Below are 24201 nucleotides of genomic sequence, written 5' to 3'. Positions count from 1 at the left end.
CCTTAGAACATGACACAATGCCTTTTATACTATATACCATTGCGTGTCTTATGGGAGGTGATGATGATGATGTTGTTGTAACAGATACCAAGTCAAGCCGGTAACCATATCCTTTCAGAGCACTGACTCGGGGCTAACTTTAGGCTACTGGAACCCACCTTGCTTTCACAGGCAAAGCTGAAGTACCCGGAAATAAGCCACCCCCATCTTCAGTTAATAACTATAGGTACAAGTATGAATACTCTAGCTCTCATAGCCTCTGACGGGGACAACTGGGGGGACCTGCACTGTGTCCTGTGCCCTCTATGAATTTAGGTCAAAGTTGACCTTGCATCCCTTACTTAAGCTCCTTTCCTTCCCAGTTCCACTCCCCTATTCCCTTATTGGTTTTTCCAGGGAACACTTCCTAAGTAAAGTGTTTTAAAATGAATCCTTGTCTAAGGCTTTGCCTTTCTGCGGGGGTAGGGGGAGGATAGCCAACCAGAGACAGACAATAACACAACAGAAATAGCTATTATTGGGGCCCATGGGTGGCTCAGTTGGGTGAAGCATCCAACTCTTGATTTTGCCTCAGGTCATGATCTCACAGTTCTAGAATTCCAGCCCTGCATCTGACTGGGCTCCACACTAACATTGTACCTGGAGCCTGCTTGGAATTCTCTCTTTCCTCTCTCTCTCTCTCTCTCTCTCTCTCTCTCTCTGCCCTTCCCCTCCACTTGTGTGTGCACGCGCGTGCACACTCTCTCAAAAATAATTAAATAAACTTTAAAAAGTAAAAAAGGAAATAGCTATTATTTATTGAATATTTTCTATGTGCCAGGTATTAACTCACTTAACCCCCAGAATTAGGTAGGTCCTATGGTCGTCATTTTACAGATTAGGACACAGAGGCATATAGAGATTAAGTAATTTGCCCAAGTTCACACAGATAATAAGAGAAGGAACTGAAAAAAGAACAAACTCAAAGGGCAAGGACAGTAGGAGGATCAAATTAAATTTTTAAAAAAGTTAATTTCAACCAAGTTAAGCTTTGTGGGCTAGACAGAAACGAAACCACCATGGATACTTTTTTTTTTTGGATGAAATGAGTTTTAAGTTCTGATCAGCAATTTACAAATTTTCAAACATAATTTGTAGATTAGAAACTTCGTTTCTTTTTTAAAAAAATTTTTGTAATGTTTTATGTATTTCTGAGAGTGAGAGAGCGTGCGGGGGGAGGGACAGAGAGAGGGAGGAATAGAAAATCTGAAGTGGGCTCCTCACGGACAGTAGCAAGCCTGAAGTGGGGCTCGAACTCTCAAACTGTGAGATCATGACCTGAGCCAGTGTCAGAACGACTGAGCCCCCCAGGCACCCCAGAAACTTCATTTCTAAGTGACTGTCAGAAAATCCTCGTCATCTCCCTGCTCCCATCCCTGCAGTACTTTATAGTACGTGCAGCTGATCACAGGAAGTAAAACCCACACTTAAGGGCGCCTGGGTGGCTCATTTGGTTGAGCGTCTGACTTTGGCTTCAGGGCATGATCTCACCATCCGTGAGTTCGAGCCCTCATGGGGCTCTGTGCTGGCAGCTCGGAGCCTGGAGCCTGCTTCGGATTCTGTGTCTCCCTCTCTCTGTCCCTCCCCTGCTCGTGCTCTCTCTGTGTCTCAAAAATAAATAAACATTAAACAAAATCTAAAACCCATATTTGGACAATTAATAATTTACATCCACTGCAGATTAAATGTGTATTTTGGGGCTAGGCTGGGAATTACCCTGCATGATTTCTCTGGAATACGCATTCTGAATCATAAACAGTGATTATTGAAATGAATTTCCAGCACTTCCAGATTTAAGTTCTCGTCTCCTGTTCTCGTTCCCAGCCCAGTTCATTGTCGTTCTTTCCACATATGATGTCCTTCATATTTTAGAAGGACAGTTCTCAATGGGGCATATGTGGACTATTTCTTACACGGAGTGATTCCTCCACTCACCCACCCTCTCTCTGCTCCGTCAGTACTCAGTCCTCCAACAATATTTACTGAGCTCCTATGGTCCTCTGTGCCCTTTTGGCTGCCATGAAAACAGCTGGTATAGTGTCTGGAACATGGTGGGTACTCATAAATGTTTATTTCCTTCCCCACTGACGTTGACCTTCTTATGAACTCGTCCATCCCTGTTCCCTTGCCTCTTCCAGAAAAATAGATATGCTTTAATCTTCCACTCATTTGCCACAACTGTCTTTTTTTGAGTCTGGGCACAATGTGGTGACTTTTAACCTCTTCCGGGAATATCTGTAACAATCAGAACAGAAAGTTTGCTTCGGTCAACTTTTTTTTTTTTTTTAAGTTTATTTATTTTGAGAGACACAGAGAGAGAGAGAGAGAGAGCACGAGCAGAGGAGGGGCAGACAGAAGGAAAGAAAGAATTCGAGGCAGGCTCCACATGGTTAGGGCAGAGCCCCACACAGGACCCAAACCCACCAGCTGGGAGTCATGACCTGAACCGAAATCAAGAGTCAGATGCTTAACCAACTGAGCCACCCAGGCACCCCAGGTCAAGCTTATTTACAAATGTGATTTAATATTGTTAAATGTCCGTGTATGTATGTTTGTTTACAAACAGGGAAGAGATTGCATTTCTCTCTCTACTTTTTTTCATTCATTCATTGGATATTATTTAAATCCTTTTTTAAGTTTATTTACTTTGAGAGAGAGAAAAAGAGCGAGAGCAGGCAGGCAGGGGCAGAGAGAGAGGGAGAGAGAATCTCAAGCAGGCTCCACACGGGCAGCTCAGGGCCTGACGCAGGGCTTGAGCTCACAAACTGTGAGATTATAACCTGAGCTGAAATCAAGAGTCGGATGTTTAACTGACTGAGCCACCCAGGCGCCCCATCATTTATTCGATACCATTGGATGCCTCCCACAGATACCGAGGTAGACCCTGGAAATATCTAGAGGAATAGGACCATACGCCTGCCCCATGCACCTCACAATCTAGTTCAGTGCTTCTCAATCCTAATTGTACATTAGAATAATCTGAGAGCTTTAAAAAAAAAATCACTGACACCCAGGTCCAATCCTAGACCAAGTAAATCTGAATATTTTGGCAGGCAGGCCCACGTACCAAAAATTTTAATAGCTCCTTAGAGGATTCTAATTGTAGCCAGAATTGAGAACCACTGGGCTAGTGGATATTAAGGGATTCAGGGTAGAGCTATAAATATATCCGAATTATCTGTATGTATAACAGGAGTTATGTAAACTATATACCTATCCCTATCCTTACCTACCTCTCCCCTCACCCTAAGGCATATTAAGACCCTCAGAGAGAGGAGTAACATAGGCGTTTTGGAAAACACTTCTCTTTCTCTTCCTCAAATAGGAAGACAATTATATCAGGCGGTAAGTGAAAGACCCTGGTTACCAGGAGTTACGAGAAGGTCACACAGAAAGAAGACCTAACCAAAGTCAAGGCCACTGAATCTTCTCCAGAAGTAGAGATGCCCGCGCTAATGAGCCCTAAAAGAGTTAGCCACGCAGAGGGAGATCGGATTGATTTTCTTTCCCAAATCAAAGAACCACGCTCCGTTAGACGTTAGCCAACCTTTGCTCAGCTTTCCCCCCTCCTCTTCTTCCCTCGCTACTGAAAGATTTTTGCTGAAGAATCCTCCGTCAGTAAATCACTGACTCAGGCTCTGTGTCTAGGGAGTCCGAGCAAAGATAGTGCATCCCTGGAGGAACCCCAGGAAGCAAGGATGAACTTTCGGAGCTGGATCATTTGCTGGGCGACGGGCCACAAAGCCCTCGGTGGAGTCTTGACAGCCCTGGCATGGGAAGCGGTGCGGCTGCTAAGCCCTTCACCTGCGGAGAGTTGGTGTGTGCCACAGGCGGAAGAGAACGCAGCGGCTGGTTGCCTGGCAGTTGAGGGATATGGAGGAAGTGGTTATTCTAAGGGCTGTGCAAGTGGATGGCCACCGCTGGGCACCGCTCATGTACCAAGGAAAGAAGATGGCGGGCTCAAGTCACTTCGTCGTGACTTAAAAGTGAAGCGTGAGGGGCGCCTGGATGGCTCAGTCGGTTGGGCGTCCGACTTCAGCTCAGGTCATGATCTCGCACTTTGTGAGTTCAAGCCCCACATCGGGCTTTGTGCTGTCAGCGCAGAGCCTGGAACCTTCTTCGGATTCTGTGTCTCCCTCTCTTTCTGCCCCTCCCCTGCTCATGCTCTGTCTCTCTCTGCCTCAAAAATAAATAAAAACATTAAAAAAAAAAAAAGTGAAGCGTGAGAGTCAGAGGGCCTTCCTGACGGCATTTCAAGAGCCCGTCATCACCTGCAGCCGACAACAGACTGAGCTGAGGGGGGGCAGGTGGAGGTCTAACTTGCAGCAGCACTGCAGGGAAGGCTGAATGCTCGGTCAAGGCAGATCCGTTCTGCCCTAAGGCAGGGCGCTGAGAGGGAGGGAGTGGGACCCTGAAGCACACGGATCTCTTTGCCCGGGAGGTGCGGCACGTGAACCCCCACCCTCCCCTGAATTAATGGGCCTGCAGAAGTGGTCTTTGTCCCTTGCTAGAAGATAGCACCTTCCTTGCCTTGCCACTCAGGAATCTCAGATGAAGGCAAGGATTTTCCACTGCCTACTTTTGGATACCAGACCAAAAACTTGGGGGTCGCGTTTCACCATAACCCAACTAGGGACGTTCCGGTCATGCTGTACGTAGAGAGGGGTTATAAGCCAAAGAACAATTGGACCTAAATAACTTTTCGCCAGCAAAAACAGGGAGAAAGTGTCAGAGAGGACCACAATTGTGCTGGAGCAAGGCGGGTAGACCAGAAAGCAAGAGAGAGGAGCATTTCCCCATGAAACCCCCTGGGTGGTTTAGTTGGTTAAGCATATGGCTCTTGATTCCTGCTCAAGTCACAATCTCATTGTTCGTGGGTTCGAGCCCCGCATCTGGCTCTGTGCCGACAGGACAGAGCCTGCTTCAGATTCTCTCTTTCTCCTCTCTCTGCCCCTCCCCCACTCAGACACACACACACACACACACACACACACACACACTCACTCTCTCTCTCTCTCTCTCTCTCTCTCTCACAAAATAAACATTTAAAAAAAACAGATATTTATTTCCCCCACAGTTTTGGAGGCTGGAAGTCTGAAATCAGGGTGCCAGCATGGTTGGGATCTAGTGAGGACCTTCTTTTTTTTTTTAAGTTTATTTTTATTTATTTTTAGAAAGAGATAAAGAGCAAGCAGGGGAGGGGCAGAGAGAGAGGGAGACAGAATCCCAAGCAGGCTCTGTGCTGTCAGTGCAGATCCCGTTGTGGGGCTCAAACTCACGACCCATGAGATCATGACCTGAGCTGAAATCAAGAGCCAGACGCTTAACCGACTGAGCCATCTAGGCGTCCTGTGGACCCTCTTATGGGTTGCAGAATTCAACTTCTTGTATCCTCACGTGGCAGAAAGACAGCAAACTAGCTCTCTAGCCTTCTCTTAAAAGGGAACTAATCCCGTTCATGAGGGTTCCACCTCCATTACCTAATCATCTTCCAAAGGCTCCACCTCCTAATACCCCACACTGTGGGTTTGATTTCAACATATGAATTGGGGGAGGGGGAACACAAACATTCAATCCATAATAGCATGATAGGATGGATCTATTACAGAAGATCAGAAAGCCCACCAGCTGATTATTTTTCTCAAGAGTTCCCAGAGAAAACGAAGGCAATAAGAAATTCACAGGTGAAAGGGGTACCAGCATCACTAAGAGACTGTTCTCTGTAGGCTGAAGCTGATAATAAGAGACAGTATTCCTGGGCTTCCTGGTAGCAAAGGGGATTAAAGAATTCCAGAACAGCAGAGGCGAGGTGACGGCACTGAGCCATAGAAGCACTTAACCATTAGAACCATTTAATTACCATGATGGGTGGCCAAGTTGGACTTTCAGGGGCCTGACCTTCAGGGATCCACGGAGAGGATTCCGCAGAGCGCTTGTAGGAGCAAGAGAGATGAGCAGTGAGAAAGAATAGTGCTAAATGTATGTAAATAGAACACAACCCTTACTTAATAATGGGCTAGCAGAAGGTTGAGGTCAGGCACCACAATAGAAAGTCATGGTCTCTTGTGCAATCTCCAGACTGGAGTCATTTCTTAGACTCAAAACCAACCAGTTAAAAGAGAAGTTGCATTCGTACAAGGAAGAGCCAACAGGGAGTCAGGTAATAACCGGAGCTCTGACTCATGCCCATCTCAAACTGGGTCCGCTGAGTCCATGGCCTCAGTTATTTCTCTGCTTCCCAAATGTATCATCAGAATTGGAATGCTTAGCTGTTGGCAGAATCCTCACATTGGTTCCTTGAGCTACTATAGTAAGAAACTCCAAGGAGCAGTCCCTAAAACCACCTCTCTTTTACCAAGATAGTAAATTAAAAAGCTGTATTGCAGGCCAGGGGGGATGGGAGAGATTCATACCACCCACAAAGATTTTGAAAATGAAGGCATGGTGTTCCTTGTCATAGCTTTATTTAACTTGCCAGTCTGACCTTTGCAGAAGCTTGATAGATGAGGACATACGACAGTGGAACACCACAAACTTAACCAATTGTTGGCCCCATTGCAGCTGATTTGCCAGATTTTGTATCTTTACTAGAGTATATTAATACGTCCTTGGTACATGTATGCAGTTATCAATCTGCAGGGGTGTTCTTTCCTGTTTTTCACCGGGAAGAAGGATCAGAAGCGGTATGCATCCACATGGCATGAATATGGTATACCCTTGCCCCAGGAACATGTTAATTATCCTTCTCTCTGTCATAATATAGTCCAAAGGGACCCGGACAACCTGTCCATCCAGCAGAACATTATGTTGGGCTGCTACATCGATGATACTGTGTTATTTGGAACTTAGAAGCAAGAAGCAGCAAGGACTCTGAGGGTCTTGGTAATATACGTTTGCTCCAGAAGGTGGGAGATAAGGCCTACAAAGGGTCAGGGGCCTGCCCCATCAGTGAAGGTTTTGGGGGTCCAGGGATCTAGGCATGCTGGAGCATCTCTGAAGCACAGGGCAAGTTATTGGACTGTGCATCTCTACCGCGAAGAAAACAGCAGAATGCTCAGAGGCCTCGGTAGGTTTGCACATTCACTGCACTTGGGGATATATTTATCAAGTGACTTGGAAGGTTGCTACCTTTTAGGAAGGCCCAGGTAGGTACATCCCATGGCACAAGCAGCCTTGCTACTGGGGCCATCTGAGCCAGCAGATCCCATGGTACTAGAGGTATCTGTTGTAGAGAAAAATGCCACTTAGTGCTTCTGGAAAGCCCCAATAGGCGAGTCATAGCACAGACCCCAGGGTTCTGGAGCAAGGCCATGCCATCTGCAGCCCAGAATTATTCAGCATTTGAAAAACAGCTCCTGTCATGCTACTGGGCCCTCGTAGAAACTAAGCATCTAAAATGAGACACCAAGTGATCGTAAGTTGGGTTCTGCTGGATTTACTGTGTCAGCAGATCAGGGGGTTGCAGTGGCAGTGGGCTGTAAGCCATTTCACGCATCTGGGATTAGGTAGTGAGCTGCATAACAGGTAGCTGAGATCCCCATGTCACCTACCACCGCTGAACCAATGCTTCTCCCTCCACACATAGTCATGGCCTCGAGGGGGCCCCTGTGACCATTTGACACAGAAGGAAAAACCCAAGCTTGGTTCGTGGATGGGTCACCTGGGTCCGGAAACAAGCTGCAAATATCTGCTGCTGTGATTTAGCCCCACTCAGAGGCGGCTCTGAAAGAGAGTGGTAGAAGGAAATCTTCCCGGTTGGCAGAGTTTCAGGCAATGCATTCAGTCATCGACTTCGGAGACAGAGGTGAGGGGGTACTCTACAGTGACAGAGGTTAGCTTAGCTTATTGGTCAGGGGCTGGAAGAAAAAAGATTGGGGAAGGCTGGAGAGGAGACAGATGGCTGGATCCACGGGAGAGCACAGAGTGTGAGGGTTTTTATGGCAAATAATGCCCATTAGACAGTGTCCACTGCAGAAGAGGTGCTAACTCAAGCAGGATGAGTAGGCCAGCAGATGTTGGTCAGCCTACATCAGGGGTCACCCGAGTTCTGACACAGCAGGCCGGTGGATGGAGAAGCCATGGTGGCAGAGATGGAGGGACGAATGGGTCAAACAACTCGGACTCTCTCGCCAAAGCCAACATAGTTAGTCCACCACTAAATGTCTGACCTGTCAGCAGCAGAGACCAGTACTGAGCTTCTAAGAAGGCCACACAGCCGCTGGGTGGCAAGTTGATTGCACTGAGCCCTCCCGACATGGAAACAGTGACATTTCATCCTGACTAGGTTTGACATGTGTTCTAAGGGTGGGTCTGCTTTTCGTGCCCACAGCACTTCATCCAGCACAGTATCCAAGGACTCTGACGTGGAATCTGACAGAATACTGCCTCAGATGGAGGTCTGATATTCTGACACAGGACGTCACAAAATGCTGCCGCTGACCAAGGGGCGCACTTTACAGCAAGATGGTGTGGTGGCGGGCACTTGACCAGAGGCTCCCCTGGTTGTAACACATACCACACACCACACCGCTGGAAGCTGTCGGCTTGATGGACTGGAGCAGTGGCCTGTTGAAGGCATAGCTGAGGCTCCAGGTTGGAAACGACACCTCGTGAGTTGGATCAGTATTCTTCAGGATGCAATACACTTCTTCAATCAATGGCCATAACATGGGTCAAGGGTCCCTAGTAGGTAGAATACATGGGTCCAGAGACCAAGGGATAAAACTAGGAGTGGCCTGCTCACCATTGCTCCCAGTGATCCATTTGGAGACTTTGTGTTTCCTGTCTCTGCGACTTGAGACCCTGCTAGCCTAGAGAGCCTGATACTCAGACGTGGGATGCTTCCTTCAGAGGACACTGTAAGAGCCCCACTAAACTTAGAGCAATGTTTCTTCTCTGGTCACTTTGGGTTCCTAATGCCATAAGACTGACAAATCAGCAGGAATTGGGGCTGCCGCTGCATAATGGAGACAGAGAAGAGTGTGCTTGGCCTCAGGTGGTCCACTGGGGCGTTTCTTGGTATTCCCATGTCTGGCTGTAACTATAAACAGGTAAGTACAGCAACCACAGCATAATAACCAGGGTATTAAACCTCCTAGGGTACAGTGCCTGGGTCAGTCTATCAGTCAAACCACCTATTCTAGCAGAAGTGATAGCTGGGGTGGAGGGGAACCTAGAAAGGGTGTTGGACGTGGAGATAAGGAGTATCAGTTATGGCGTTGAGACCAGCGGCAGCAGTGGAGACTAGTTTGTCCTATTACTCTCCTCTTATAACATTTCCCAGAAATTGTGACAAATAAGAAGTCTGGGAAAATCGTGCTTGGATGGAGTAACTTAATGTGAAAAGTTAGTGATCTAAGCATTGCAAAGGGCCGACTACAGTGAATTCTCTTTGGGCTCTGCCCAAATCCACTTCATAGGCTAGTGCGTCTATATTTCAGCTGCTCTGTTGGATGACAATTCACGATGCCACCTTCCCCAGAGAACGGTTCTCCTGCCCCTGCAGACCTCATCCAATGGCCTGGAGGTACAAAAAGGTTGGCCTTCTTGGACAACACCTGCTGGTGAATTTTTGGGATCGGCTGAGGTTCATTCTTATTTCTTTATCCTCCTGGCCAATCCTGCTTCCTTCACTTCCCTTCTCCAGAGAGTACTTCCCTAATACATCACCCGAACAGGAATTCTTGTCTCAGACTCTATTTCTAGGGGGCATGACCCAAGACAGTCTCCGGCCTAACTGGATAGGTTGAGACTAGTTTTGGATGCTTTGGATTTCCTTCCTCAATCTCCATTCTTTCCTTCTGCTAGTGTACCACCTTGCATAAAGGCTGGAACGCTAAAAGTGACATTACCCAGACTTTTCTGTGACTACAGTTCTAATGCAAATTACATTCTGCCAGTTAAAATGTATTCACCAAGATGTGGAAAACTGAGCCAAAGCCGAGGCCATATTTCTACCCCCCTTGGGCTGTTTCTCTTGATGGTGAAGGGGTTGTAGAGAGGGGAGGATCTTCTGCAGTAGTGATTCAGCACCCAGTTACTGGCTTTGCTGATGTTAAGAGGTAACCGATGGTGGTGGTGACAGAGGCTTTCGGCTGTTGGCTTCCAGATCACTGTACTGTCGCGACTGCTGCAGTACCTTCTTGACTCAGGACTTCCAGAAGCAACCTTGAAGGTGGCAGCTTTCCTCTTTGGTTGGTTCTGTAAGAGCTGCTCCTTCCATAAGTATTTCAACTGTTGCATTTAATGCCTTCCTGAATCCTTAAGGAGTAATTTTTAAAGTTAATCATAAAAATGAGTATGATGAATCTGGATTTCTCGTAGCTGTTCCAATGCTGTCCACAAACTCAGCAAGATTTCAGCTGAAACTTAGATGTCTTACTCAACTACTCAGTTTTGCATTTTAAATTTTAATTAAGGTTGCCATTGTAAGTACTCAAGACACCAAATATACAGAGGATCTTTTTAATGTCATGGTTTAAATTCTCTTAATACCTTTTTATTCTTCATTGTAAAAAGTCCTGAACTTAAAAGATGCATACACACTAAGAGGCTAGGTACCATTCCGGTAAACAGAGATTCATTAGACCAGAGATTTGGGCAGGGTATGAGGCTTGGAACGCAGGTGTCCAGAATGATTTATCTCTCTGTCCCAATTACCATATTGCGTCTCCCTTTAGAGTTACTTTGTCTTGGGCTACAAAAACTGAAGTGAGGTATTGGATTCAACTTACATATACTACCCATTTGGTCACAAAAATCTGCAGCTTTCCACCAGCTAAAGCACTTGATAGGATTTTACATTTTTTGACTCTTAGGTTTTATATATATATTTTTATACACACACACACATGTATGTGTATATATATATATATATATATATATATATATACACACACACACATGCACACACACGTATGTGTGTGTTTTCAGTTTAACATTTGAAGGTATTTGCACTTGATGGATTAGTACTCTTTAAAACTCGTACAGATACTTAAAATGACTTCTGCTTAAATTGTGGATGTCTTACATGTGGCTTTCTTCAACTTGAACTCACAATTTCTGAGGTCATTGTACTAACATGCAGTAATCCTGTTTGCAGAAAGTTCGCATTTTTCTCTGCTCATCCATGCAGTAAGCGAAGGACAGCGTGTCAGGAGCTACAGTAAATTCTGGGATATAAACGTGAATAAAACCATTTGTTCAAATTTAAGGATTTTAGACTCTTAGATGGAGGAGACCTGTAATTTATTTTTTTTTAATTTTTTTTTCAACGTTTTTTATTTATTTTTGGGACAGAGAGAGACAGAGCATGAACGGGGGAGGGGCAGAGAGAGAGGGAGACACAGAATCGGAAACAGGCTCCAGGCTCCGAGCCATCAGCCCAGAGCCTGACGCGGGGCTCGAACTCACGGACCGCGAGATCGTGACCTGGCTGAAGTCGGACGCTTAACCGACTGCGCCACCCAGGCGCCCAGGAGACCTGTAATTTAACAGAAAATCATCGTATTTTCTCAGTGGCTTTTTCACTGACAAGGAGGGCAAGGACCTTGTTTGTCTTATTCCCTGATGTTATCACTAGCACCTAATACACAATGGCACCCAGTATTTGTTAAGTAAATGAATACAAGCTAAGGTAGAGTTATACAGAGGGGGCTACGGGAGCCCCCAAAGGGACATGTGTCTAGTTTTATGTGTGAACACTGGGCTGGATGCTGGAGTGAGGTGTTACTTCAGAGGTTTCAGAAAAAGTGCCTTGAGGATGAGATATGATCTGGGTCTTGGGAAAGGAAATTAGGTAAAAGTGGGTTTGGGTGTTGCTTAGGAGTTCCCAGAGGATTGTTGAGGAACTTGAAGTAGTTCTGGGACGCCAAGAAGAGATCAGTCTATAGAGGTATGCAGCAGACATATCCCAAAGGGCCTGGTAGACGTCGCTGTTGATGTATTTCCATTTTAGTATCTGTAACAATATGATTTTTTTCTTGACTTGGCCCATTTACCCCTACTAAAGCAATAACTCACCCATGCTTAAGACTATACATCTTCTTCACAGGCACTAAGCCTAATGGTAGGGATAGGCTAGCTCCTCAAAAGTTAAGGCAAGGGGCACCTGGGTGGGACAGTCTGTTGAGCATCTGACCCTCGATTTTGGCTCAGGTCATGATCTCACCATTCTCAAGATCGAGTCCGGAGGCAGGATCTGCGCTGACAGCGCAGAGCCTGCTTGGGATTCTCTCTCTCCCTCTCTGCCCCTCCCTTGTGCACGCATGCGCTCTCTCAAAATAAATAAACTTTCAGGGTGCCTGGGTGCCTCAGTCGGTTAAGCGTCCGACTTCAGCGCAGGTCACCATCTCAAAGTCCGTGAGTTCGAGCCCCGCGTCGGGCTCTGGGCTGCGGGCTCAGAGCCTGGAGCCTGCTTCCGATTCTGTGTCTCCCTCTCTCTCTGTCCCTCCCCCGTTCATGTTCTGTCTGTCTCTGTCTCAAAAATAAACATTAAAAAAATATTTTTTAAATAAATAAACTTTCGAAAAAGTTAAGGCAGGAATGAATGAATGAGTTAATGAACAAACGAATGAAGAATAATAGCAGCGTGAGCACTGTGCAATGGTTAAGCCTTCTGGATGGTGGGGAGGTCAGGAAAGGAGCCTACACCAGGCTGGGCAGAGTCCCAGTCAAGGGCTTAATTAACGGTGAAGTGAGTTTGGGTAAGTGTCACACCTCAGCATTAAAGCTAGAGACATGAATGCAGGGAGTTTCCAAGTGCATTCCTGGCAGGAAAGTGAAGAAACACAGATAAAAGCACTTTAGAATGATCGGGGTTGGTAGTTTCCAGGTGCCAGTGAGCAATAAAGAGAAGAGCCTGGCTGATTAGTTACGTGCTACCGGGGCAGTAAAGGGACAAGAACAGACTGCTGGGTTGCAATCTGTAACCAGGCTCCTTAAACGAGCCACAACAGGGCGCAGAGTAGGTGCTACTACTTCCCAAGGGTGGAAATCAGGATGTGTCCCTGGGACTATAAGGCTGCAGGAGCGCTGAGCGGCCCAGTACTTGGACTCTAGAAGGAGGCCCTGGGACAACTAGTCCCGGCCGCGAGCCCTGACGGGGCGGAACGCGCGGAACGCTAGCATCCTAGATCCCGCCGGACACAATTTCCAGTCGCACCAGCGAGCGTCCAGCCGGCGGGGCAGCGTCTGCGCGTGTCCGAGGAGGGACCTGGCAGCGGGGAAAGAAGGGCCAGGGCCTGTGTCCCTCCTCTAGAGCCTCCCCGTCATCTGGACGACCCCGAGCTGCTGCACGGGCTTCCGACTTCTCCCTTCAGTAGACGATTAGAGGGCGCAGCGGCCTCCGGAGACAAGCCCCTCTCGCCCACGCCCGTCGGTCACAACCTTCCAGGACCCGAGAGGAGCGCCGCCCGCCGCGAACTTTCCTCAGGGCAGGAGGACTGCCCAGCTTCTGGCGAGGTGAGCTCGGGGAAAGGCTCCGGGTCGGCCACTACTTCCGGGAGACGCTCAGGAAAGCAAGCCCTCCTTGGCCCCCGTCTCTCCTCCGATTGGTTAACTGCTCTCTCAATGCCCTCCCCTAACTGGTGATTGGCTCAGATGCACCGTCTGTCACCTGCCTCCCTGTGGGAATCCAGGTCGCTAAGGGAAGCGTTCCTTGAGGCTCGGTAGGGAAGAGGTTGGTTGGGCCCCTGAGCCCAGTTTGTTTACTGTACTGCGAACCGTACCCCGGCGCGAGCTTGCGTCGCAACGGCCAGGAAAGGAACCAGTAGCGGGACGGAGGGCGGGGGGTGGCAAGAAAGTGAAGGCTCAGAAGTAAACTGAAGACACCTGACCCTGGTAACATCTGAATGGGAGCAGGGTGGGAAGGAAGGCCTTTGAGAGGGGAGTTGTGATCCCAGGAGCTGTGGCCGTGTAGGAGGGAAGGCCTAGTTTCTGTTGCGGGAGAGACAAGGGCCTAGCGGGGGGTTTTAATGACCTAATTGTTTGGGGGATCTGGTTTTCTAGGCGAGCGTCTAAGGATCCACTGAAGGTTTTGCCTTGACTTTGCAGCAGAGCTTTGACTTTGTTAGCCATTCCCGTCCTTCAAAGAGACCATTTATTGAATGATTCAATTCTCTCCTATTGCTCCAGATGGGCAGCGCTCCAAAAAAGCACAAGCAATGGAAGGATGGACACCACTGCGTGCATTGAAAGCATGTTGAAAGGAAAATAAGGTATTCGCTTTGTTTAGTTGCGGTTAATCGTACAAGAAAATTACCTGCGAGAAGCAGCTCTTAAAGTTTTGTTTTTTGGGTTTTTTTTCAACGTTTTTTATTTATTTTTGGGACAGAGAGAGAGACAGAGCATGAACGGGGGAGGGGCAGAGAGAGAGGGAGACACAGAATCGGAAACAGGCTCCAGGCTCCGAGCCATCGGCCCAGAGCCCGACGCGGGGCTCGAACTCACGGACCGCGAGATCGTGACCTGGCTGAAGTCGGACGCTTAACCGACTGCGCCACCCAGGCGCCCCGAGAAGCTCTTAAAGTTTTGAGTGATTATCAGGGTAGCTTGGTTTTTATGATGGGTTTCAAATTTTTTAAATGTTTGGTACAAAAATTTTATTACTGCTCTCCCTAGCGCACGTGCTCTTTGCTAATGATGGCCTTGTCCTGATTATTCTGAAAATGGAAACAAACCTTGGGTTTTTAGTAACGTTAATTTGCTTTTGATTGGGTAGTGTCATTCGATCTTTCTTTTAAAAAAAGGACATAACAGTCACTGTAATAAAATCCCCAAATTTGGAACTTAATGTTAGCATGTACATGAAACTGGATACTTGCTTACTCACACGTAGTTCAGACTTGTAGACTAATTTACTTTGTATTTAAAGTAGTTTGCTTATTAAACACTGAGAGGCGCGGCCGTTGCTTCTCTGGTCACCTAGTTATTTGATCCTCCAGCCTCCATTATGTCATGTGCTGTAATCACACACACCCTTTATTGACATCTAGAAATTGTCAAGGAATAGTTTCTTTCCTTCCACAGCACGCCCAAATTAGCTTTTAAAGGTAGACCTGGGCCCTACCTTGGAAACTTCTGATCTGGGCTTCGAGATGAGATCTAGGGCATCTTTATTTTTTTTTTTAATTTTTATTTATTTATTTTTTAACGTTTATTTATTTTTGACACAGAGAGAGACAGAGCATGAACCGGGGAGGGTCAGAGAGAGGGAGACACAGAATTGAAACAGGCTCCAGGCTTTGAGCTGTTAGCACAGAGCCCGACGCGGGGCTCGAACTCACAGACCGCGAGATCATGACCTGAGCCGAAGTCGGCCGCTTAACCGACTGAGCCACCCAGGCGCCCCTAGGGCATCTTTATTTTTAAGAATTTCCTCAAGTGAGTTTGATGTGCCTTCCCAGGTGAGAGCCGTTGACTTGCTAAATAGATGCGTGTAAGAAATTCTAAGATATTTGTGAAACAAGTAGTTTTCCTCACTGGTTTCTTTCCTGTGCAAAAGTAAGCCTCTAAGGAATGACACTTGAGTATAATAAAAAAAAAAATAGGGTTTGCCTAGGCAAGGTCAGGAAGTTTCACGGGCACTCAGAAACCTCTGGGACTAACCAGGCCTGAGGATGAGGTTTGCTGTGGGGGAGGCACAGGGTGCCCTTATACACATTCACAGTCCTCCGAGCAAGCGTGTGGCATTTCCCGTTAGGTTTAAGAGACCAGCTGCCAAGTCTGTTCAGTAGATACAGTAGGCCAAATTATTTTTACCTAAGAAAGTGCAACGGAGGGTAATATTACATATGTGAGTTTTATTTGGGGGAGAATACCTTTGCTGGAAATAAAGGTAGACGATAGCCTCCCAATAGCTCTGTGCTTATGAAGTAAAAAACAATTTAAAATCATGCATAAAGTGCATAATTCAGCTTGTATTTTGTATGCTAACATGAAGTACCCAGATATTCGAACTGTCAGTGAGGGTTTTAGATCAACTTTATAAGAGAGTGAAAGAGGCAGAGAAATGAGAGGAGCACTTTGGTATTCAGCTATGAGAAATGCGTGGTAAAACCAAATCCAGTCTGCTTTAAGTAGTGGCTTTAAGCAAAGAAGTAGGTCCAGTTGTGTTCTGTCTCCTAGAAGCTGCTTTTCATTTCATGTGTGAGTTCTTCACTGCAAGATTTGGCATATGGAATATATGAGCAGAGGATGAAATTTAAACTGAAAGTACAGAGACCGTAAGTCAAAAACACGAAGCTCTGTGTGGTCCATGACTAACAGCCTGGATCTTGTACATCTTGTTTGAACAGAAAGCCAGGAATCTCAGTATGAATCCGTCTAGATCGAGATCGGACGATGGTAGTGAAGAAGCCTCATCTCGAGCCCATGATCGTCGTGAAAGTGAGAGAAGATGGCAGCAAGAGCGCCTCCACAGAGAAGAAGCCTATTATCAGTTTATTAACGAACTCAATGATGAAGATTACAGGCTAATGAGAGACCACAATCTTCTAGGCACCCCTGGTAAGATATGGGTAAAAGAGGAGACACCTTTTTTTATTATAGTAAGGAGGAGTTTCAAAATAAGGAGGGTTTTTTCCCCCCCTTCTTCCCTCTCCCAAAATATAAGGCACTATTTTTGTGAATTTAAGACCCTTGTAATATGACAAAATAGAAAATCACTGGCTTACTTCTCTTTTTGATAAGTATGAATCTTAGACATGGAGCTCACAAATGTACATAATAGTGTCAATTTTTTACATATATGGCCCTGTTTCTCTTTTAAGTAATAGTTGTAAATTAGATATTTTTTAAAACCCAGTTCTGGGGCGCCTGGGTGGCACAGTTGGTTGAGTGTCCAACTTTGGCTCAGGTAACAATCTCGTGGTCTGTGAGTTCGAGCCCCGTGTCGGGCTCTGTGCCGACAACTCAGAACCTGGAGCCTGCTTCCGATTCTGTGTCTCCCTCTCTCTCTGCCCCTCCCCCGCTTGGTCTCTGTCTCTCTCTCAAAAATAAATGACATTTAAAAAAAAAAAAAACTAATTTGAGGTGTTATAATTTATTTATTTACTTAGCTGAATTAATAATGCTTCAAAAGTCTAGTGTGTTCCATAAGTTTTTTACAAATTTATTTCAGAAATGAACTAATTGAAACTTGTATGTTTGCACAGGATATATTTGTATATTGCATATTTGCGCACTGTATATTGATGACTGATATAATGACCTGTTGAGGTAACATTCAAGCAGATAAAGATTCAGAGTTTTTCCTAGAAATACTTCCTTTTAAATTTCTTTTAACTCTAATACAAATCTACGAATTAGGGTTTCTAGATTCCTAAGTGTATCAACTGAGAGGATTTTTAAAAGAGTATTCAAATTAAACCCTATTTTTATTTTAATAAAACACAACCAAAATGATGTATACTTGCATCAATTAAATATTTTTAACTGTCTATCAACGTAACAGACCATGAAAATAATAGAATGTCTTCTGCAGATCGCTAAAGATTATTAGTCTTACCCTTCACGAGCTCTCCTAAAACAATCATTTAAGGTATTTAGTTTCACTGAGCAATTTTTTATTGTTTTTAGGAGAAATAACATCAGAAGAACTACAGCAGCGATTAGATGGAGTCAAGGAACAAAGAGCATCTCAGCCTGACTTGAGAAGTGGGACAGATACCAGAGGTACTGTGGACTCCTTTCCATTAGGAACAGGTTTAATTAGAGCAGTGGCAGACATGAACTTACTGGATCTTGGACAGTACTTTTGTTTTTAATGTTTTCCAGTTTCAATGTGGTACTCATTCAGATAGTATTTACCCATCATGTGCAAAGCAGCCTAGTTAGGCAGTATAGGACAGGGGTTGAATACAAAGACCCTTTACACACACAGATTGCCCTTGGGGAGCTCATGTATGTGAGATAGTATACAATGAAGTTAATTAGCAGCATAATTCTTTTTAATCTTAGAATGCACACACAACTTCTTTTAAAGTAATGTAACTAAACTTCGCTTCTAAAATTTTCTACAGAGCAATACAGAAAGATTGAGAAAACATGTCTTTATTGTTAGTTTTATTATTTTTGTGTTTGTCATGTTACCGAACAAACACTAAGTCATAAAAAGTTCTTATAAAAAATAAAGTGAAAAAAATTTCAAACTAAACAGAAGTGTATAGAATTAAAAGTAAAGCCAACTCAATGTACCTCTTACCAGTTCTACTTCCTTCCCCAGAGGTGTTCATTATTGGTAGTTTCACTTTTTTGTTTTTTTTTTAAGTCATTTCACATATTAAGATTATTGTATTAGAGCAAAGACGAGTAAAAACTCAAAAATGCAACGGCTCAGTGAGATACAAGTTTCTTTTCCTGTTAACAGTCCAGGGGAGATAGGCAAGCTTTACTCCATGAATCCTCTTGGAACCCAGCCAGCAGAGTAGTTCTATCACTGTACCATCCAGTACAGGAGCTACTAGTCCTATGTGACCATTTAAACTTAAGTAAAATTAAATAACATTTAAAATTCAGCTTTTCACTCCTGTTAGCCACATTGAAGTGCTCGGTAGTCACATATGGTTAGTGACTTCTGTATTGGACAGGACAGACGTAGAAATTTCCACTGCTGCATATTTTCATATTTGCATATTAAAAGTTTCATTGGACGTTGCTGCTCCAGGATATTGTGTACATGATCCAGCTAAGTCGCAACCACATCTAGGTTCTAGCTGGCAGGTCTAGGTTCCAGAAAGAGGTCCAGGCACCAGTCCGAAAGTGAGATCTATCACTTTCACTCCTATTCCACTGATGAGAACTTAGTCACATGGCTGCACCCAACGGCCAGGCTGTTCACGTGACCATTACAGTGCATTTGTAAAAGGAGTAGGGCAGGACAGGTTTCATTAGATTATTAGTGAACTCTTTTACGCACACCATCATCATACGTTCTAGTAACTGAAGATGGAAGTTGCCTTTAGCATGTTTTTTATCTGCCTTTTACTCCTGTCTGTTTCCAAATTAAAATGGAAATTGGATTTCCTTTTTTTTTTCTGTATATGTAGATATGGAAGTTACACCATATTGCTATAGCTGGTAATGCTGGTCCTTTTACTATGTTTTAATGGAAAATGTACTTACCGCATGTAAAATAGCTTGTATCTTTTAGATATGGCTAAAGGTGGTTTATTTTATTGACACCAGCAGTTGATTAATAGCTTTAACTTTAATATTTAAAAATGGTTTTTACAAGAAATTTTTATAAGAGATTGAAACAAAATCAAAGCCATCTCATTTAACGGCCATTTTTGTGTAGAATAAACTTAAAGGTTAAAGTCTGTATAGTTCATGTGCATTAGAATGATTTTCATTGACTTCTTCCCTGGTTAAAAATGGAAAACTTAAGCTTCCCGTAGTAGCAGTGTTATGGAAGTTTATCAGGGGCTCATTTTTTCTAAATTGATTCATTCAACATTAATTGAGAGAGTCTGATTTGTACCAGATACTGTTGTAGAGGTGGGGATTTAACAGTAAATAAGACAAGATAAAACTCTTCATCTTCCTGGAGCTTACATTCTAAATGAACAGAAAATATTCATAATGGCTAACCTTTATTAAATGCTTCCTATATGCCAGGTATTGTACTAATCATTTTATATCCAGTATTTTATTCTCATGATAATCCTATGACATTTATACTTTTATTATCTCCAAGTTACAAATAAGGGTACAGTCCTAGAGAACTTAGGTAGCATGCCTAAAGTTTCCCAGCTTCACATAAAGACATAATGTAGTGCTAATATGTATTCAGAAAGGCACATTTCTTAAAGTGTACATTTTTGGCAGTTCCTGAGAAATAGGATAAAATTCCTGAGGTCATGAAAATACCTCTAGCTGTAAAATGTTGACTTCCCTTTACCAGAAGAATCCCATTCACAATGAAGTATATATAAGTTTTGCCACTATATTTTACTGATTTTACCATATGGCTAAAGCAATTTAAATGTACTGTTTTAGTATTGGCTGTATTTCTCATCTGCTTTAGTTTTTTTAAATATTTATTTATCTTTGGGAGAGATTGAGTATGCAGGCAGGTGGAAGGGCCAAGAAAGAGGGAGACAGAGAATCCCAAGCAGGCTCTGTGCTATCAGCACAGAGCCTGACACAGGGCTTGAACTCACAAATGGTGAGATCATGACCTAAGCTGAAATCAAGAGTCAAGCACTTAACTGACCGAGCCATCCAGGTGCCTCCTCATTTGCCTTAATATTTTGCCAGTAATGGGGATAGAGAAAGTAAGAATGAGGATTTCTTCAGAGCTTTGCATAAACAGTATTTATAGTTTTATAATACATCAGAATGTATTATACTATGCATATAGTATATACTTTTCTTTTAGAAATTCCAACTTTTTGCCATTTTCATTCACTAAAATGCATAGATGTTCTTAAATATTATTGAATTTAATAAAAAATTTATCTCGTAAGCTTTAATAAAAGTCTAAAGATAGATTTTAGGAATTGATCTTAAGTTGATTTGCTTTGCTTTCCAGACTCAGAAGTCCCTAGAGAAAGTTCAAACGAAGATTCTCTGCTAGAATGGTTGAACACGTTTCGACGCACGGGAAACGCAACTCGAAGTGGACAAAATGGGAACCAAACTTGGAGAGCTGTGAGTCGAACAAACCCAAACAGTGGAGAGTTTCGGTTTAGTCTGGAAATCCATATAAATCATGAGAATAGAGAAATTGAAATTCATGGCGAAGATCAGACAGGCATTCCACTTTCAGATTTTAGCAGGGATCGTACTACAAATAGGCAACAGAGGTCAGCCAGTCCTGTGGCTAGGCGAACGCGAAGCCAAACCTCCATGAATCACAGTGGTAGTAGCTCCAACATCCCAAGGACTAGGCTCGGTTCAAGGGGGCAGAATTCAGCAGAAGGATCTTTCTCAACATTGGGAAGATTAAGAAATGGCAGTGGGGGAGCAGTTGGCATTCCTAGAACGAGAGCTCCGCGTGCTGATTTCGGTAGTCACGCAAACCAGTTGGGTGGTAGTGAACTCAGGCAGAGGGAGGGGCAACGGTTTGGAGCAGCACATGTTTGGGAAAATGGGGCTAGAACTAATGTTACAGTGAGGAATACAAACCAAAGATTAGAGCCAATAAGATTACGGTCTGCTTTCAGTAGTCGAAGCCGCTCACCAATTCAGAGACAAAGTGGCACTGTTTATCGTAACTCACAGAGAGAAAGTAGACCTTTACAGCCAAACGTCAGAAGGTCTGTTAGGAGGAGAGGTATAACGCGTGTCTTTTTAGAGCAGGATAGGGAACGTAGAGGTACTGCCTATGCTCCATTCTCTAACTCAAGACTTGTGTCAAGAATAACAGTAGAGGAAGGAGAAGAATCTAGCAGATCTTCAACTGCTACACGACGACATCCAACAATCACACTGGACCTCCAAGTGAGAAGGATTCGTCCTGGAGAAAACAGAGATCGGGATAGTATTGCAAGTAGAACTCGATCTAGGGTAGGGCTAGCGGAAAATACAGTCACTATCGAAAGCAATAGTGGGGGCTTTCGCCGAACTATTTCTCGTTTAGAGCGGTCAGGTGTTCAAACCTATGTTAGCACTATCACAGTTCCTCTGCGGAGGATTTCTGAGAATGAGCTTGTGGAACCGTCATCAGTGGCTCTTCGGTCCATTTTAAGGCAGATCATGACTGGATTTGGAGAATTGAGTTCTTTAATGGAGGCCGAATCTGAGTCAGAGGTTCCGAGACATGGTCAGCATTTACCAGAGAGGCACTCAGATCCGAGCACCGTAGGTGCAGTTAATGACATCAGCCAGCACAGTGAAGGTTCCTCTCAAAACAGGCGGGCCCGAGAAGACAGCTCTGAAATGCGTGGTGAAAACGAGACTCCCCGGCCTCCCGCCCGAAACAGTGATAGCAGAGGTGGCCGGCAGTCGCGAAATTCAAATAACTTAGTTGAAACTGGAACACTACCTATCCTTCGCCTTGCTCACTTCTTTTTACTAAATGAAGGTGATGACGAGGATCACATACGTGGTTTAACCAAAGAGCAGATTGACAATCTTTCCACCCGGAACTATGAGCATAGCAGTATCGATAGTGACCTAGGCAAAATCTGTAGTGTTTGCATCAGTGACTATGTGACTGGAAACAAGCTCAGGCAATTACCTTGCATGCACGAATTTCACATTCATTGTATTGACCGCTGGCTCTCAGAGAATTGCACTTGCCCCATCTGTCGGCAGCCTGTTCTAGGGTCCAGCATAGCAAACAATGGGTGAAGCGTTGGGTCTGTTCAAATAGTACATTTTAGTAGAGCTGAGTATTTAAGCACCCTTTTGTTGAATCCTTTGTGATGAGCTAACCAGGATGAAAAAGAACAGATTATTATAGTTTGCACTATTTTTTGTGTGCTTTTTTAACTTGTTAAAAAGAAAATTTATATGAAACTTAAAATGGCAAATGTTAAATTATCGACAAGTACAGAATAGTCAATATTGCTAGAACCAAATAATCTTTAAAATGTTCTTATTTTGGTAATTTCGTCATGCTAAGCACTTTTGTATCTGCACAATTCAGTAGGTTAACAATCAATCTTCCTTTTCTTAATAGCACAGCAGACTTTATGTGGACTTTCAACTTCCATAGGCTTAGTGCCATGTCCAGACAATGGTGTCTAAATAAGCCTTTCGTTAACTTTTTATCGTAAGGACAATATCTTTTCATGAGAGAGTGTTTGGCTGAATGTTTGCTCTATATATTTAAGTTACTTGAAATGTTAAATTTAATATGCAGCATACCATATATGTATATATAGATATATAATTTTAAGGGTAAAATATTCCGTCTAAAAACTACCAGTTTGGTTCTTATTTAAGCTTTTGGGCTATTACTGCATATGGCACAATGTGTAACATTTACAGGATCATCTCTGGGAGGAAGTAGATATTTAAAAATAGAGATAATTTACTGAAGCGTCTCTGACAATCTTACTAGACAGCAAGCAATATGTAATACTGAACAAGTATTTCTTTACTCAGAAATGGAACATGGACATTTTAGTACATATAGATTCTTTAACTTGAGTTCGGCCTTTTTGTGACTTGTTTGAATGTGCAAACAATTCTTTGGATTATATTAAGTAAGGTATACAGATATGCATGGTTTCTCAAATTTACTTTTAAAATCTAAAAAAAAAAATGTCTATGAAGAATCAAATGCATAGATAATGTGTTAAGTTTACTTGGAGGCCAAAAACTCCAAATAATACAAAACAAAAAACCCTTAAGAGAATGTGGAATTTATATGAACACAAAGTATGCATTGAAGATCTATTTCTACCAATAAATATTAAAACAAAGCTGTATGTGAACTTCTTTTCTCTTGGTCCCCTGTGATTTATTTTTCAAAAAAAGAAAAATTTCACACCTACAAGGTGTCAGACAGTGTTACAGGTGCTGAGGATTCAGCTGAGGACAGAGTCCCTATCTTCACAGGAAGAGAACATTTAATGAGTTACTGAATTAAATGAACATATGACACAGTTTTCCTGTGGTGATACTGCTTGGGGAAAACCACAAGAACAAATTCCTCAGGACCAGATTCGGGAAGATTTACGTGTATCTCAAGATTGTTTTTCCTTCTGATTAAGTAACTATATTCATCAGGTAAGATGCATACACAGGAGTTTTCAGGGAGTGCATTTAACACCTGGAGGGAAAGCTTTTAGTAAGAGTCATGACTTCGTTTGGAGTAAATGGTTTATGTAGGTCAATCATGGGGCTGGGAGGTTTGAATGCTTTAAATGCCAGACTAAGGAATTTTACTTCACCTTACAAACTTTTGGTGTCTCTTGGTGAATTTAGTGGCGAATGGTAAGATCATTTTTCATGTTTCAGGAAAATTGGTGTGGTGTAGTGTTCATAACAGTGGAGTAGAGAGAGGGGGGAAGCAAAAAAACCTTAATAAAGGAACCACTGTGGTCATTTTTATCATCGGTTATCATCATCCTCAGTTACTAGCTAACCTAGCGCAATGGCAGTGAAACTGGAAAGAGAGAGAAGAGAGTAAAAATGTTGGGAAAAAAGGACATTATTTGGTTTCTTGTTCAGTATGAAGTGGGAGAGCGATATATTCACAGATGGAAA

The 24201-nt window shown here is 43.8% G+C and overlaps 1 protein-coding gene across 7 annotated transcripts in view; it reads left to right on the top strand.

Moving 5' to 3' along the window:
- Positions 1-13197: 13197 nt before the first annotated feature.
- Positions 13198-24201, top strand: part of RNF6 (ring finger protein 6) — a 33137-nt gene continuing 22133 nt past the window's right edge. The window contains exons 1-6 of one of the 7 annotated variants that reach the window (XM_049646750.1): positions 13752-13878; positions 14047-14071; positions 14173-14255; positions 16335-16545; positions 17617-17712; positions 20573-23426. In XM_049646750.1, coding sequence (XP_049502707.1) covers positions 16353-16545; positions 17617-17712; positions 20573-22335 — 2052 coding nt within the window. In that variant the 5' untranslated portion in view covers positions 13752-13878; positions 14047-14071; positions 14173-14255; positions 16335-16352 and the 3' untranslated portion in view covers positions 22336-23426. Of the gene's footprint in view, positions 13501-13630; positions 13718-13743; positions 13879-14046; positions 14072-14091; positions 14256-16334; positions 16546-17616; positions 17713-20572; positions 23427-24201 lie in introns of those variants that run through there. The other 6 variants (XM_049646747.1, XM_049646746.1, XM_049646748.1 and 3 more) reach the window with 6 other exon arrangements.

The sequence above is a fragment of the Panthera uncia genome, assembly GCF_023721935.1.
Source record: "Panthera uncia isolate 11264 chromosome A1 unlocalized genomic scaffold, Puncia_PCG_1.0 HiC_scaffold_16, whole genome shotgun sequence".
Taxonomy (NCBI): domain Eukaryota; kingdom Metazoa; phylum Chordata; class Mammalia; order Carnivora; family Felidae; genus Panthera; species Panthera uncia.
The sequence above is the reverse complement of the archived record's forward strand: the minus strand, read 5'-3'. Positions and strand labels throughout refer to the sequence as shown.